General features: G+C 32.7%; 1 protein-coding gene across 4 annotated transcripts; it reads right to left on the bottom strand.

Annotated features, from left to right (window-relative positions):
- Positions 1-10,285: 10,285 nt before the first annotated feature.
- On the bottom strand, positions 10,286-13,028 carry LOC127073501 (cold shock protein 1). 4 transcript variants are annotated; one of them, XM_051014659.1, is made up of 9 exons: positions 12,517-13,028; positions 12,102-12,224; positions 11,838-11,996; positions 11,600-11,764; positions 11,335-11,451; positions 10,849-11,011; positions 10,693-10,774; positions 10,508-10,603; positions 10,286-10,407 (listed from the first exon to the last, which is right to left on the bottom strand). In XM_051014659.1, the coding sequence occupies exons 1-6, from the start codon at positions 12,883-12,885 to the stop codon at positions 10,967-10,969; spliced, it is 978 nt and encodes a 325-aa protein (XP_050870616.1). In that variant the 5' UTR covers positions 12,886-13,028; the 3' UTR covers positions 10,286-10,407; positions 10,508-10,603; positions 10,693-10,774; positions 10,849-10,966. The 4 variants fall into 4 exon arrangements, with proteins under 4 accessions (XP_050870616.1, XP_050870618.1, XP_050870614.1 ...); XM_051014661.1 differs by having other exon boundaries at positions 10,287-10,407; positions 10,849-11,022; XM_051014657.1 differs by having other exon boundaries at positions 10,287-10,407; positions 10,849-10,973.
- Between the last annotated feature and the right edge of the window lie 2,142 nt (positions 13,029-15,170).

Raw genomic sequence — 15,170 nt, 5'->3', positions numbered from 1 at the left:
TGTATGCCTCTATCGGAGAGGCGAGGGGAAATAGAGGATAAAACCCTCAAAAAAGATACGTGCACGGGAAACACAAAAAAGAAGATAAGGAATTGGTCTCACGACCAAGACTTGGGTTCAGAAGTCAGTTACGCAAGGGGGAGGTATTATCACCCCTCACACACATGGTACTCCATGGGAACCATTTAGGTTGTTAACGTATGTGGGTAGTTATCATGATTATTATTTTATTTTTAAAGAAAAAGTGAAAGAGAGGAATTTTCGTTTTTTATTATTGTGCTCGCCAAGGATTGTGGCCCTTATGCCTACGTATCACTCATCGGATGATGAGGAATCAGAGCTTCGTAGTTTGGAGTAGAAAATGTTTGTGTATTTGATTGATTTTACCTTTGAGAAAAGGGTTTTCGGGATGGGTGCCCTAAGACACAAAAATTAGATTTAATGGATTGTGTTGATTTTACCTTGAATAAGGGTTTATGAAAAGAAGATTGTTTGTGATTAGATGGCACTAAAGTCTAGGTGTGGAGGTGAATATTCTAGACAACAAGTCAAGCGTCTTGCGTCCAAAATAATCATAGTGAGGGTAGGAATTCTCCATTCTCACTCATTCTTCACCACTTAAGACTCCTGGCGTACAGTATTAATCATAGTTATTAAGTGTTTTAAATTTGATTAAGAAAATGCCACTTGACGTTGGATCAAGGGTTTGTTTATTTGATTAAGTAATTTGGCTAATGCAATATGAATGTAAAGTAACCAATAAGAAAATAAAGGGTCTCATTGTAAGGTAGCCCAAGAGAAAGCCTTGTGTGTGCAAAAGTGGTCTAAGCTAAACAAAGGATAATGGTCTTACAAACATGTCTCCCTAAGGTGGTACCATGATGTTATTCTTACAACCGGAATGTAAGTACAGATGAAACCCAAAGTTCATAAAGTATCACAAAGGTAATGGAAAATTCCTCCAAGCAAAGGTCCTAGGATGAGATCCTCTAAGTCCAAGTGGATTAAGTGAAATGGATTGTTTTTTGGTCTTATAATTTTATCACGTTTTTGTTGTTTTTAAGTGTAATGATAACAATAAAGTAAAGACAAATGATAAAGTATGCATGATGAATTTGTATAATGATGATGATGATGATGAGTATTTGAATGTAAATGACATAAAGTAAATAACAATGACAATAACAATAACAAAAAGTTAGTTGTAATCAAAAGTTAGTAAAGTTAAGTTAAGTTGGTATTATGAACAAAATGGGCTAACCCATGAGGATTATCTATCCTTAGGTCAATAGATTCAAAATATGGCGCATCAAGAGATAAATTATCAATTGATGGAATGTATAGAAGATGATCAATGGATCAACTTACCATAGATTTTTAAAAATGAAAGTTATTCAACCTCAAGTCCATCTATCAATAGATTGACAAAAGGAAGACTATAACAAACCCAAGGTTGAAAGTGAATGATTGATTGAGTTATTAAGTTAGCAAGTTATAAGGACAAGGAAAAATATTAACAAGGTAATAAGAGTTCGTGTATGATATAAACAAGTAAGTATAAGATGTTAGTGGGTTAGTATAAACCAAGAGAAATAATAATGTATCAGATAAAAGCACAAGTTAGCATTTGTACAAGTAATGCTTCATCCACAAGTCAAATGACCCAAGTTGTTTGAAATAGGGGCAACCTATCCATGCTTCAAAGTACCATGGATGAACACTTGATCATTCAATAGTAGGTTTGAAGTATGGAAGGTTCAATCAACCTTAAACCAAACAAATCATGATCAAGGTGGATTTCATTAGCCTATGGATTCAAGACTCCATAAGTCCATAAATAATTAGCCAAATGAAATGAAACAAGGCACCAATAAATTCTAGAGACAAAAATAGTGGGGGTCCATGTTCAAAATATTTTCAGAATAATAAAATAAATGGGATAAAAAAATAAAATGAAAATGGAAATAAATGGTAAAATAAATAAATAAATAAAAACAAGTGAAGTGAAAAATAAAACCAAAGGGATGTACACGTTGGGGTTTGAACCCACTGACCTTGGGGTCATTAGGGGATCAACCCACTCTCCCATTAGGCCAATCGCTCACTTGTGCAAGCAAACACGCTGAAACAAATAAATATTAAAAACAATAAATAAAATGGATGTGCACGCTGACCAACCAACCAGAGTGGGACACAACACAATTTCAAATTCAAAAAACGCGCAAACGGTCATCTTCTTCCTCGAGACAACTCAAAATCAAACTCCAAAAATCCATGTTTTCAACCAGATTCAAGCATGGAGATAGCTTGTGTGATAAAAAAACAAATCATCCTCCACACTAATGAGCCATTAATTGTCTTTGAGTGTGGAGTATTTCACCAAGAACCCAATGAACAAACTTAACCTAATTTAAAAATTAAATGATGGAAATGGGATAATCAAAGGTACAAGTTTAGGGTTAATGATCAGAGATGAATGGAAATTTGTTTGGATGATGGGGATGAAAGGAACTACCTGATTAGAATAAACTCAGGAAGGTATTCTGAGGACTTGGCTCAGCTCAAATGAGGCTTGGGGAAGATGAGTTAGGGCTTTGGAAAGCTTGAGTGGAGGTTAGTGAAGGTTTATGTATGGTTGTTTGGGATTGAAATGGTTTGAAACTCAAAAAAGAAAACTTTGTTTTCAAAGCTTTAGTAGAGGTTCTTTGGCTTGGAATGCTTGGCAAATGAATGGGACACCTTCCCCTATTTATAGGGAAGGTGTGCGGATGGTTAGGTGAGGGGAAATGTGAGGTTTTATCAGAAATGTTGAGAGGCTCGAAGCATGCCTTGGGTGGACTTAGGGAAGCATGGAATAACTGTGTTCTGACCTTGCTTGCAGCTCACATCACTTTGCCTCGGTCCTTTGAATTGATTTGGAACAGGCAAGGGTCTTGTTTTGGCCTGCTGCAGATTCCAATTTTTGCCAATTTGGGAAAAATCTGTTTTTGCACATGGGGTCGGGTTTTGATCCTTGGGATGCTTTGGCTTCCAAGTTGACTTCCAAACACACCAAAATACCATATGAAACATGTTTGGGGATCATTGGGATCAAATTGGGTTGATTTAGAGACTTGGAAAATGGATTTGCAAATTCTGAGTTGGACATGTTCTGTTTGTGAATCAGAGTGATCACCAATGTTTGAAGTAATGCCAAATGAAATTGGCTCATGCATTTTGTCTCAAACTTGTGCCATTTGTTCCTTGCTATGTCCTTGATTAAATGAAAAAAGAACCGGGTCAAAAGGGTTTGTGGTTTGGAAATGGCAATGTGCCAAATTAGTGGTCTTTGTCAGGTTTTAGGGCATGGTAGGCATGTTGGACTTGCTTGGCCAATAAAAAAATTGAAGCCCTTCCTCAATGAATTAGATCTTGGACCTTGAAACAAAGTTGGAGAGGAACTTATTTAGTACATTTTTCTCGAAGTGGAATTTAAAAATCTTGTGAAATGAGAAAATTATGGTCTTTGGAACTTCCCATAGGCCATTCTTGCCAAAATGCAACCAACCAACATGACCTAAAAATGAGATTTTGTGATTTCTTTATTTCCAAGGCACAATAGTAGATGTTTTAAGCTCATATGATCATACCATGATAAGAAATAAGATTTGGATCTTTGTGGGATGATTTTAGGTCAAGTTCATGAGTGGATAAAGGCATTGAAAGTTGAGAAATCATGACCAAACCAAGTACTTGAAACATGGATTGAATGGATGTTTAAAGGATGAATTTTGATTGTAATGGACATAAAATGATTTGGGAGGAATGGTAGGGTGATTGGATGATTAAAATGAAGCAAGGTCAATGATCAAGGGATCCCCAAATTAGGGTTTCTTGAGCAACATATTTTTGTCAAGAACCAAAGCCAGATGGATTAGGGTTTAAGATGCAAGGGTCACATTGAGATGTTTAAAAGGAGCGGGGTATGATTTTTTTTTGGATTTGAGGGATCCTCAATGGCATGGCTAAGATCCATAGTAAATCATGACTTGTACAAGTCAAATGGGGTCAAGAGCTAGGGTTTGGTCCTTGGGTGACCAGATGAATCTTGAAGCTTCTTTAAAAGGGGACTCACCACCCAAAATGGGTTTGGGGAGTGAGTGAGATGACTTGAGTGATCCTCCAAGCTTTGTGGGATGCTTGAGGATGAGATTAGGGTTAAGGTGACTTGAGCATACCTCAACATGGCCTGGGGGTCTTGAATCTTCACAGATGAATCTCATGCCTTGAATTTGTGGATTATTGTGGATTGTTAAGTATATATACATATGAGATAACATGTGTGATATGTATGCTCATGGATTAGGGTTTAAGAAGGTGATATAGGATAGGGTAAATTTGAGGGTATGACAGCTGACCCTATTTAACCTTCTCGAATATGAAGGTATGGATATCAACGACTTCCAATACATTCATGGTATGAGGGGATTAAATACTAATATGAGTAACCGGAAAATTTCCCTGATGGGGGTAGTAGTAATATGAGTTGATGAGGATTATGCATGGTTATGATGATTATGCATGCAATGCGATGTATGCAACATAAGTATCTTTTCAATGAGAAAAGCTCGATGTCAAAACTCCAAGAAAACGAAAGGAAGAAAACTCTGCTGGGGAATGAGGAGATCGATAAAAGGAAAAGGATGACTGCCCCTAGCAATGGTTGAGGAGAAAAAACACGGTGATTCCCAATAACGACTGAAACACCTAACTCTGATGGGGAAAATATAGATTCAGTGATGATTCTCAGCAACGGCTGGAATACCTGACATGTATTGGGGATCGACCAAGTGAATTTAACGATGATTCTTAGCAACGACTAGAATACCTGATTCAGTGGGGAATAATAAATGAGTTCAAACGATGACTCCTAGCAACAATTGGAACATCTGACTCATGTGGAGAGAAATGACAAAGTACGATGATGATTCTGAGCGACGGCTAGAATACCCGACTCTGTGGGGGAAAGAAGTCGTTTAGTGACGATTCTCAACGAAGGCTGGAATACCTTACTCGAGTGGGGGTAAATTTCTCAAGAAGGTAGTGATGATTCTCAGCTACGGCTAGAATACCTGACTCTGCTGAGGAATATACATAGGTTCATTGATGATTCCTAGCAACGACTAGAATACCTGACATCTATTGGGGAAAGAATCAACTAGTTCAGTGATGATTCCTAGCAACGACTAGAAATACCTGACTTTAGCTTGGGAAGGAGTTCAAAGATGATTCCTGGCTATGAATATCTGACTCGGCTTGGGGGAATGAGCCCAAAACACCTAGTGTCTAAAAAAAGGGAAAGTGCAGTGACAATTCTTAATAACGACTAAGAATACTTGACTCTGCGGGGAAGAATGAAAATATGGTGATGACTCCTAGGGGATAGAAGAAGTACAATGACAATTCTTTAGCGACGGCTAGAATACCTGACTCTGTCTGGGGAATTATTTTGAGAACGAATGTTGACTTTACTGGGAAAAATCCCTAACAACAGTTGGGAAATTCCGGATTTCGATGGATCGAAATTGAGTATAAGTTGAGGAGTGAATTTTTAGAAAATATTTATGATGCGATGTTATGTATGCGAGATGTTGATGCATGTTTGGGCTTTCGCATGGAAATTTATTAATTATTAATTTGATATTTTATATAGCAATTTTATATATTAGTTAGTATTAAATTTTAAATTTTAAATTTTTTTTTTAAGATTGTGTTATATGAATGACTACGATGTACTTAGAGCTTTATATATCAAGTTAACAGTAGTATGTTATTTTGAGAATGATCAATGAAATCAAGTATCTTTTTTATTATTTTATTTAACTAGTTTTCATATTTGTTTAGTTTAACGTTGTAGCTCTCTGTCCATTAATCTTTGATCCTTAATTTATTTTTTCTTGACTATTATGAGATTATTTTATATAGTCATTCAAATAGTTCTAGAAAATACCAAGTTTGGAGGAGATATATCTCCAACAAGTGGCTGAAAAAAGTGGTAACATTTTCTGCGAAGTGTGGTGGTATCCATTAATCATATTGTACTGATAGTGATAGTTTGAGAGTTTTAGGTGGCTATAAGTTTCTCAATAACTAAGTACCTTTAGGATTACTCAATCTATATTAAAACTCTTGATTAAAAATAAACAAATAGCTTAAATAAAACTCCACAATAGCACTATTGATTAAGTCCAAATAACGAATTAGAGACTATAGTGTATTATATTTCTAATTTATTGACTAAATGTAATAAAAAAGGGGTTAACAACTTTTTGAAAAATGATTAGTTATGTGGTGGGAAGGTCCTTTTGAACGCACTCAGAAAATGATTGCCACCATGCATGCACTAAGATTAATTATATTTTAAATATTAAAGATGATAAAATGAACCAAAGTTTGTTGTGGTTTTTCAATATGAGAGCATGGTTTGGATGCTTATGAAACTCGTGAAGAAAACAAGTATTTCTCACTCTTTTATTGAGAGAGCATCAAATTAAGTAATTTAATGATGAGTTTGGGATTCACCTGCCTATAATCTTGCTAAGTTATCACAATATAAAATTAATGAATTTCTTAAGCACATGCTATCATGATTTCACTTATACTCTATTCTTCATAAAAGTTAGTATTTGACAAATTCTTTAGTTCAAGAATGAGAAATAGTTAATGATGGAATGCAGTAGGATTCAAATGTGGGTGATTGAACTTTTGATAAGGGGAATGATACGGAATTGACGGGTTAACATTCTAAACTTGATTTTAAAAAAATAAGGAGAAAAAGAGATAATAAAAAGACCGGTAGATAAATCCGTCATAAATAAGAGTCAAATTTTCTAATATCTCATAAATAAAATGCATGAATATTTAAATATTTATTTTTTTAATAAATACAATTATGAGTTTAATGATACTTGTATCTCGTGTCTGTTAATAAATTATAAAAATTATTTAAATATTATTAATTTATTATATTTTATTCTTTTATCTTTAAAAAAACTATTTATTTTTTTAATTTTGTTTAAAGAAAATCTTTCACATTCCATACGAATCATATTTGATCATTTCATATCTAAACTTTTTCTATACTTTAGATTTCACTTCATTAATTCCAACGTCCAACCAATAAATATCATCATTCCTTAGTCCAACCAATGTCTCTCTTTCTACTTCAGTGTCGTCAGCTCTTCCACCATAACTCACAATTACAATATCTTTCATTTTTTTTTTTGGTTAAAAATGAAACATATGGATATTATATTTGGATGTTATTATGTTTTGAAGAATATTAATGTATAAAATTGTGTTGTTAAATTGAGAGTGAATTATATACACTACAAAAAAAATTGTATGTAGTCACTTGATATTCACGTCACAACGTGAAAAATCACTTCACAACATATTTTTTGCGACGTGAACTTTCACACGGCAGGAGTACGAGTGACAACTCTATTTCCACATGAAAATCATGTCGCAACTTTGTCACGTGAGAATCACTTTACAATATGTTTTTCAGTTTTATCTGAGGTGATTCAGAGTAGTAGGATGACAGATAAGGGGACAATGGCTTGCGACATGATTATCACGTGGCCAAAAAATTATATTATTTTTAAATATATATATATATATATATATATATATATATATATATATATATATATATATATATATATATAATTTATTCTAATTTTAATATTTTGTTTATATAATATATTTTGTTTTTGATTATCTACCATAAGAATAAAAATCAAAATATAATATATTATGTTTTTATTTAAAATAAAAAATATAATATAACAAATAATATATTACAAAAAAGAATATATTATAAACTTATATTCTGTTTTTATTGAAAATATAATATACTATGAAAAATAATATTCTAAAAAATAATATATTTTAATAATATATTATGAAAAATAATTTTTGATTTTAAAAGAATAATATATAAATAGAATAATATATTCTGAAAAACTTAAATTCTGTTTTTTTATAAAAAAAAATCTGTTTAAATATATTAATAACTATATATTTATTTTAATAATATTCTATGTTTAAAATAAACCCTACATAATAGATTTACAATAACAACCAACAACGCAATATATATTTAAATTTGAAGAAAAAAATTAAGAAATTTTTGAAATAAACATGGCAGTCAAATGTTCCCCATCAAATCAGTATCCCTCATTTTTTTTCCAGTTTTTTAATTTCAAGTTGCGACGTGATTTTCACGTCACAACTAAAATTTTAAAATTTTAAAATTTTCCTCCACCTGCTAACTGTGCACGTCCGACTTCTTTCACTTAATTTATTTTACTTTTAAAGTTGCGACGTGATTACCACGATACAACATTTTGTTTAAAATTATTTTTTATCTTTTCCATGTGTTAATCTGTACACGCTTGACTTCTTTTACTTTTTTATTTTATTTTTAAAGTTGCGATGTTATTAACACGTTACAACATTTTAAATTTTTTATGTCTTTCTCATGTGCAAGCAATAATCTCAATTTTTTAATAATAAAAACATGTAGCCACGTGATATTCACGTCACAACTCCTTTTTTTTGCCACGTGATTTTCACTTCACTCTATCACGTGGTTGGAGACAGTTTTTCTTATAGTGATGGATGTTAAGTGATAATATGTTTTTTGTGTTTTTAAAAGAAGCTGAATTTCTTTTTCAAATAATAATTTTAGAACAAAAAAGTTATCCATGAATATTGTAAATATCGGTGGATACCTCAAAACCCGCAGATTAGCAGCCCAACGGATACCCACACATATATGGAGCAGGTATGGATATTATATTTACCCAACAGGGCGAACAAATATATCATATTATTCATCCCATGGATATCCATTTACATTCCTAATCAGAAGTAGTATGAGTGAGAGAATGAGTAAAATACCTCAGTTTTGACACGTAAGACTACTACTGAAAAGACATTTCAACCATGGTTCATAAAAGGATATCATTACAGTTGATCAACTGTGGTAACGTGAGGTGTGATATTATGTACAACTTTATCACCACGGGCAAGAAATCGTAGTAAAAATCCAGTAGCGCGTTACATATGACTACGGTTGTGAAAAACAATCATAGTAAAATGATGAGGTCAGTGATTCGATACCCAGTGCTAGAATTTGATAATTTTTAAATATTTCACCATAATTGAAAGTTACAACTGTAGTGAAAGACTTAGTGTACAATATTTCACCACAATTATAACTAGCAAATGTTGTGATATGTATACTTGAGTTTATTATAACTTATGTGGAATGCTTATTTCGCCAACACTACGCCAAAAAAGACCTATGAGAGCGCTTTTTTTGGCCTTTAAAAGCGCTTAAAAGCGCTGCCGTAGGTGGCGCTGCTATAGGTTTTAGCAGCGCTTTTTGTTTACTAAAAAGCGCTGCTAAAGGTTGTCAATAGAGAGCGCTTTTTAGTAAAAAGCGCTGCTAAAGGTGGTATATAGACAACCTTTAAGAGCGCTTTTTACTAAAAAGCGCTCTCTATTGACAACCTTTAGCAGCGCTTTTGAGTAAAAAGCGCTCTTAAAGGTTGTCTATATACCACCTATAGCAGCGCTTTTTACTAAAAAGCGCTCTCTATTGACAACCTATAGCAGCGCTTTTTAGTAAAAAGCGCTCTCTATTGACAACCTATAGCAGCGCTTTTTACTAAAAAGCGCTCTCTATTGACAACCTTTAGCAGCGCTTTTTAGTAAAAAGCGCTCTCTATTGACAACCTTTAGCAGCGCTTTTTACTAAAAAGCGCTGTCTTTTCCTCTAGTAAAATAACAAAACGCTGCCTTCAGTTTAAGCCTACCATTTCAACCTGTAATATTTTTTGGGAATAATCCCATAAACCTGTAAATCAAGCCTCTCTAATTCAAGCATTTGGAGTCATAATTCAAGCATTTGTAATTTTTTAAACCAACACAAGCAAACCAACACAAGAATGAACACATTTGGAGTCATAATTCAAGCAAACCAACACAAGGATAGATAGGCACTGAACACATTTGGAGTCATAATTCAAGCATTTGTAATTTTTTAAAGCAAACCAACACAAGAATGAACACATTAATCTATCCATGAAATTAAAGATATCACTAAAATTATAAAGAACTATACACAAGTCAAAACTAATATGTTATACGGCCTATTTGGAGTCATAACTAATCTGTTAAAAATATAAAGAACTATACACTTGCCAACCAGAAACCATTCTTCATCAAAGTATTCATGTTATTTTGAAACCATTATATACTAATTAATCTTTTCTCAATAAAATATTGACACAATTCCTCCTTGATTTGTTCCAACTGCAGTCTCGTGTAATGAGCACACTTGTATTCATCAAAGTACTACATAACAAAACATAATATGCATGATTTAGTTAAAAGTAATAAATAATATGAAATATTCGATAAATATTAAAACAAATCCTAAGTTATAAATCCATACCGTGATTGGAATCTCTATTTGATTCATATTAATGATTTCCCTCATAAACCTCATTACAAAGTATCCGCAATCGATACCGTTGCGCTGTAGAGGACACTACATAGAAAAATAAATAAGAATGTATAGTTATCTTTTCTTATCAAGTAGCATCACTATTATAAGCAAAATTGTGAAAATTAAAGTACCTGCACTTTTATCCACGTAATGTTGCTGGATTTAGTACGTGGTACTCGAGCTTGTCTTTGAGATCGGAACACTTTTATTGATCTAACAAAATAAAAACATATATTTAGAACAATCTCACATAAATATACACGAATATTTAGAACAGTCTCACTTACGTATCAACTAATTGCTTCATATCCGGATAATTTGTCCATTCACCATCTTCACGGGTCCCAATTCAGTTCTCATTCCCATGTTTACCATGTCCTTCCTTACAAGATGTACATGCATTTGCTACTTGCTAGTTATGATGCAGCATCCATTCATTTTAGGGAATATCTAATTGTGAACTACTAATATCATATAATTAGTTATGCATAAAATGACCCATTTAACTTCAAGTTCTCAAGGGTTCAGCACTTCAGCTTATAGTTCTCAATATGCACTCCTAATGTTATACCATAAATGCCACCAAGAAATTTAAGGGTAGTGATTGAAAGAGATTTTCAGTATATTTTTTAGTTTTTATTAAATTATTCTCAAATTATGAATATGTAATTGTGTGGAAGCTGGAACTGATCAAAAGGACAGATAAAATCTCCCTTGTAAAAACATTAGGAAAGGCGCGTAAATAACAATATAATTTATTAAATATAACTTACCAAACCAGTATGACCCATCTGACCACATTTGTAACAAGAAATTTCTCCCAGTATTGCATCAGCAGTATTGACACAGCACAAATGGCCAAATGTCTTGCAGAGATAACATTGAATCTCCTAATCAAACAGAAGAAAGAAAGAAAGAAAGAAAGAAAAGAATCACTGACTGAGCCATTCATATCCAATGTAAGGCACTATTCTAATGAAAACTAAACCAAAAACCTCTAGCAAATTTGTAATATATGACAAAAAAGAAAAGAACAACCTTGAGATCATCCGGTGAATAATCATTCCTGCATGAAAACATATCATGCCCAGAATTCCCACACTTCAAGCACACCGTTAAGCTTTTAGGAACACGTGCCGACATGTGCTTCTCTGGACAATCTTTGGCACGGTGGCCACCTTTCTTACAGATATAGCAATTCGTCTACAGAAACATCAAGCAGATCTCAGTATAAACACTTTTAAACCTTCGGAAGCCAATAGGCAAGCAAACATACCTTAGTACATTGCTTTGCAACGTGTCCCAAACCACCACATACATAGCACGGTTTCATCCGCTTCGCTTCTGTACAGTTTACAGCAGCATGACCTTCCTCGCCACAATTATAGCATGCTCCCCAACTACTATCTGGAGGGTCAAAATATCTTGGACCCCGCTGATAGAAAAGAAACATGAAGTGATATACCCAACTAAGCATTCCTCAGCTTACAGTATTTTGAAAATCAATCAATCACATTTCAGATCAAATATATCAACTCACAAGCAGCTTTCGCAGAACCACATTGTCGCCTATCTGACCCGAACTTGCTTCCAGATCCACGGACTCACGGTTCTCTGTAGTTTTGATTATCTCTTCCACCTCTTGATCTGCAGCTACAATAACCTACAGAAAAAAGAAAAGCATTACAAAATATCCAATGTATCTCACCCAAATCCTAGAAACTAAAAAACCTCAAAACTTAAATTAAAAACTTATACAATGCAATTTTTGAACTAATTTCCCATTTTCAGTACAATCATAATCTAATTGATTTCCAAAGGAGTAGTTTGTGTGTCTATTCCAATTTATCAAAATACGCTAAGAAAATTCAATTCTATATAAAATCAATAAAAACAGAAGAAAATAGAACACTTTTTCAGAAATTAGAAGAAACCAAACACAGCATAAGACGTACACTTGAAAACCCAGAGTCCACCATTAGCTTCGTCGTTTTCTTCTCTTCCATCATTTCCCAAGCAGTGATCCCACTCGACCCATCCAAAACGCCGTCGCTTTGCATCACCTTGAATTCAGATTGCTGCGATGGCGAAACAAGAGAAGAATCAACGCCGTTTAAAACGGCGTCGTTTGTTGCAAGCTTTGCCTCTCGCGCTCGTAGGGCCTTTTCAACGATTCTGAGACTCAGATCTTGATTGGCTTCGTCATCATCATCATCGCTACTGAACACGAGTGATGGCGTGGAAGCGCCGTCGAGATTGTCGGTTGCTTCGCCGACTTGTTCGTGCTCTCTTGCATTGGCTTTCGACTTCTCCTTCTTTCCCATGCCGCTCAGAATTCAGAGTTCCGAAGTGTAAACCCTAATCAAACGCAGGTTCGATAATTTTTACGGTGAACACTTCGATAACTTGGGATTTAGTTGGATATCATACCTCGTCCAATTAAACAATAACATTGAACGTACGTCACTTTTTATATTTACTTTTAAGAAAAACAAATCAATATTTTAAATCAACTTTTATTGAAGGTAACAGTACTCAATTAATTATATAAGTATTTAAGAATTCGCCTTTTTTTTACATTAATTTTTAAAAGATAAAAACACGATTTATTAAGAAATAAGATTTTTAAAATCAATATTTTCAATTAAATTTTTAAAGTAATCATGATTCTATCTATTTTTTAAATTAGATTTATTATAATTTTTATAAATGACCTATGAGAGCGCTTTTACCATGAAAGCGCTTTCATAGATGTGAGACTGAGACCTATAAGAGCGCTTTTACCTTAAAAGCGCTTTCATAAGTCTGAAACCCATGAGACCTATAAGAGCGCTTTTACCTCAAAAGCGCTTTCATAAGTGTGAAACCCATGAGACCTATAAGAGCGCTTTTACCTTAAAAGCGCTTTCATAAGTGTGTGAGACTGAGACCTATAAGAGCGTTTTTACCTTAAAAGCGCTTTCATAAGTGTGAAACCCATGAGACCTATAAGAGCGCTTTTACCTTAAAAGCGCTTTCATAAGTGTGAAACTCATAGATGTGAGACTGAGACCTATAAGAGCGCTTTTACCTTAAAAGCGCTTTCATAAGTGGAGACCTATAAGAGCGCTTTTACCTTAAAAGCGCTTTCTTTACATACGCGAATTTTTTTTCAAGCTATTACAGCGCTTTTTTTAAAAAGCGCTTTCTTTTTGGTGCTGCCAAAAGCACTTTTTGGCGTAGTGCAACAACTAAATAAATATTAACTTTTAAATCTGATTTAGAAATTAATAGTATGAAATATTGAGTTATATTAGAAGAACAAGTTACATTAATCAATGTTTTTCAAGCTTTCTACAACCAATTACCCACATATCTCTTTAACAATTAGAATTTGGTTCAATGCTTATAACTCTTCAACCAACACTTCATTTACTACTAGTTCATTATGCAAAGTATTAGTTAATTGCAAAATGAAATAGTAAAAAAGGAAGCGTTGATTGAAAAATTAGAAGTATTGAACCAAATTCTAAACGTTCAAAGAGCGAGAGATAATGGGTTGCAGAAAGCTCACAAAAGATTGATCAATGTAAGTTGTTGTTTTCTAACATAACTTATTTTTTCATATTATTATTTTATAATTCAATTATAAATATTATATATTCAATGAGGGGTTGTAAAAACACTCAAACCACATACGATATAATAAACTATCTTTTAGGATATGTTGAACGAACAACATGATAACTGCAATGTACAAGTAATAACATTATTAATATAATAAACAAAATATAAACATTAACATACTTATAAAACACATCATACAATAACAACAACTTTTATTAACATACCTAACTAAAACATTAACATACTTCAACAAAAAATATCTAAATTAAATCATAAACTTGTGAACAAAACAACATCATTTATGAACAAACAACAACGTTTATCTACAAAATTATAAACTAACCTTAACATAAATTTATCAAACATACCTCAATAAAAACATTTATTATCATACCTAACTAAAACATCAACATACTTCAACAAAAAATATGTATTACAAATCATAAATTTATGAACAAAACCAAATCATTTATGAAAAACAACACAAATAACAACTTTTATCTACAAAATCACAAACTAACCTTAACATAAATTTATCAAACATATCTCAACAACAACATTTATCAACATACCTAACAAAAACATCAAGGTATTTCAACAAAATATCTGTAAACAAAATCATAAACTTATGAACAAAACAAAATCATTTATCAATAAATAACACAAACAACATCATTTATATTTAAAATCATAAACTAACCTTAACATAAATACAACACATTTATCAAACATACCTCGGCAACAACATTTAGCAACATACCTAAGAAAAATATCAACGAACTTCTACAAAAAATATGCCAACAAAATCATAAACTTATGAATAAAAATAAATCATTTATCAACAAAAAATACAAACAATATAATTTATCTACAAAATAATAAACTAACCTTAACATAAACACAACACACTTATCAAACATACCTCAACAACAACATACATCAACAATAACTTAAAAAGTTTACATACCTCATCTTACAACAATAAAATAATGGAGTTTTGAAG

The sequence above is a fragment of the Lathyrus oleraceus genome, chromosome 4 (assembly GCF_024323335.1).
Source record: "Lathyrus oleraceus cultivar Zhongwan6 chromosome 4, CAAS_Psat_ZW6_1.0, whole genome shotgun sequence".
In the NCBI taxonomy this organism is placed as follows: domain Eukaryota; kingdom Viridiplantae; phylum Streptophyta; class Magnoliopsida; order Fabales; family Fabaceae; genus Lathyrus; species Lathyrus oleraceus.
The sequence above is the reverse complement of the archived record's forward strand: the minus strand, read 5'-3'. Positions and strand labels throughout refer to the sequence as shown.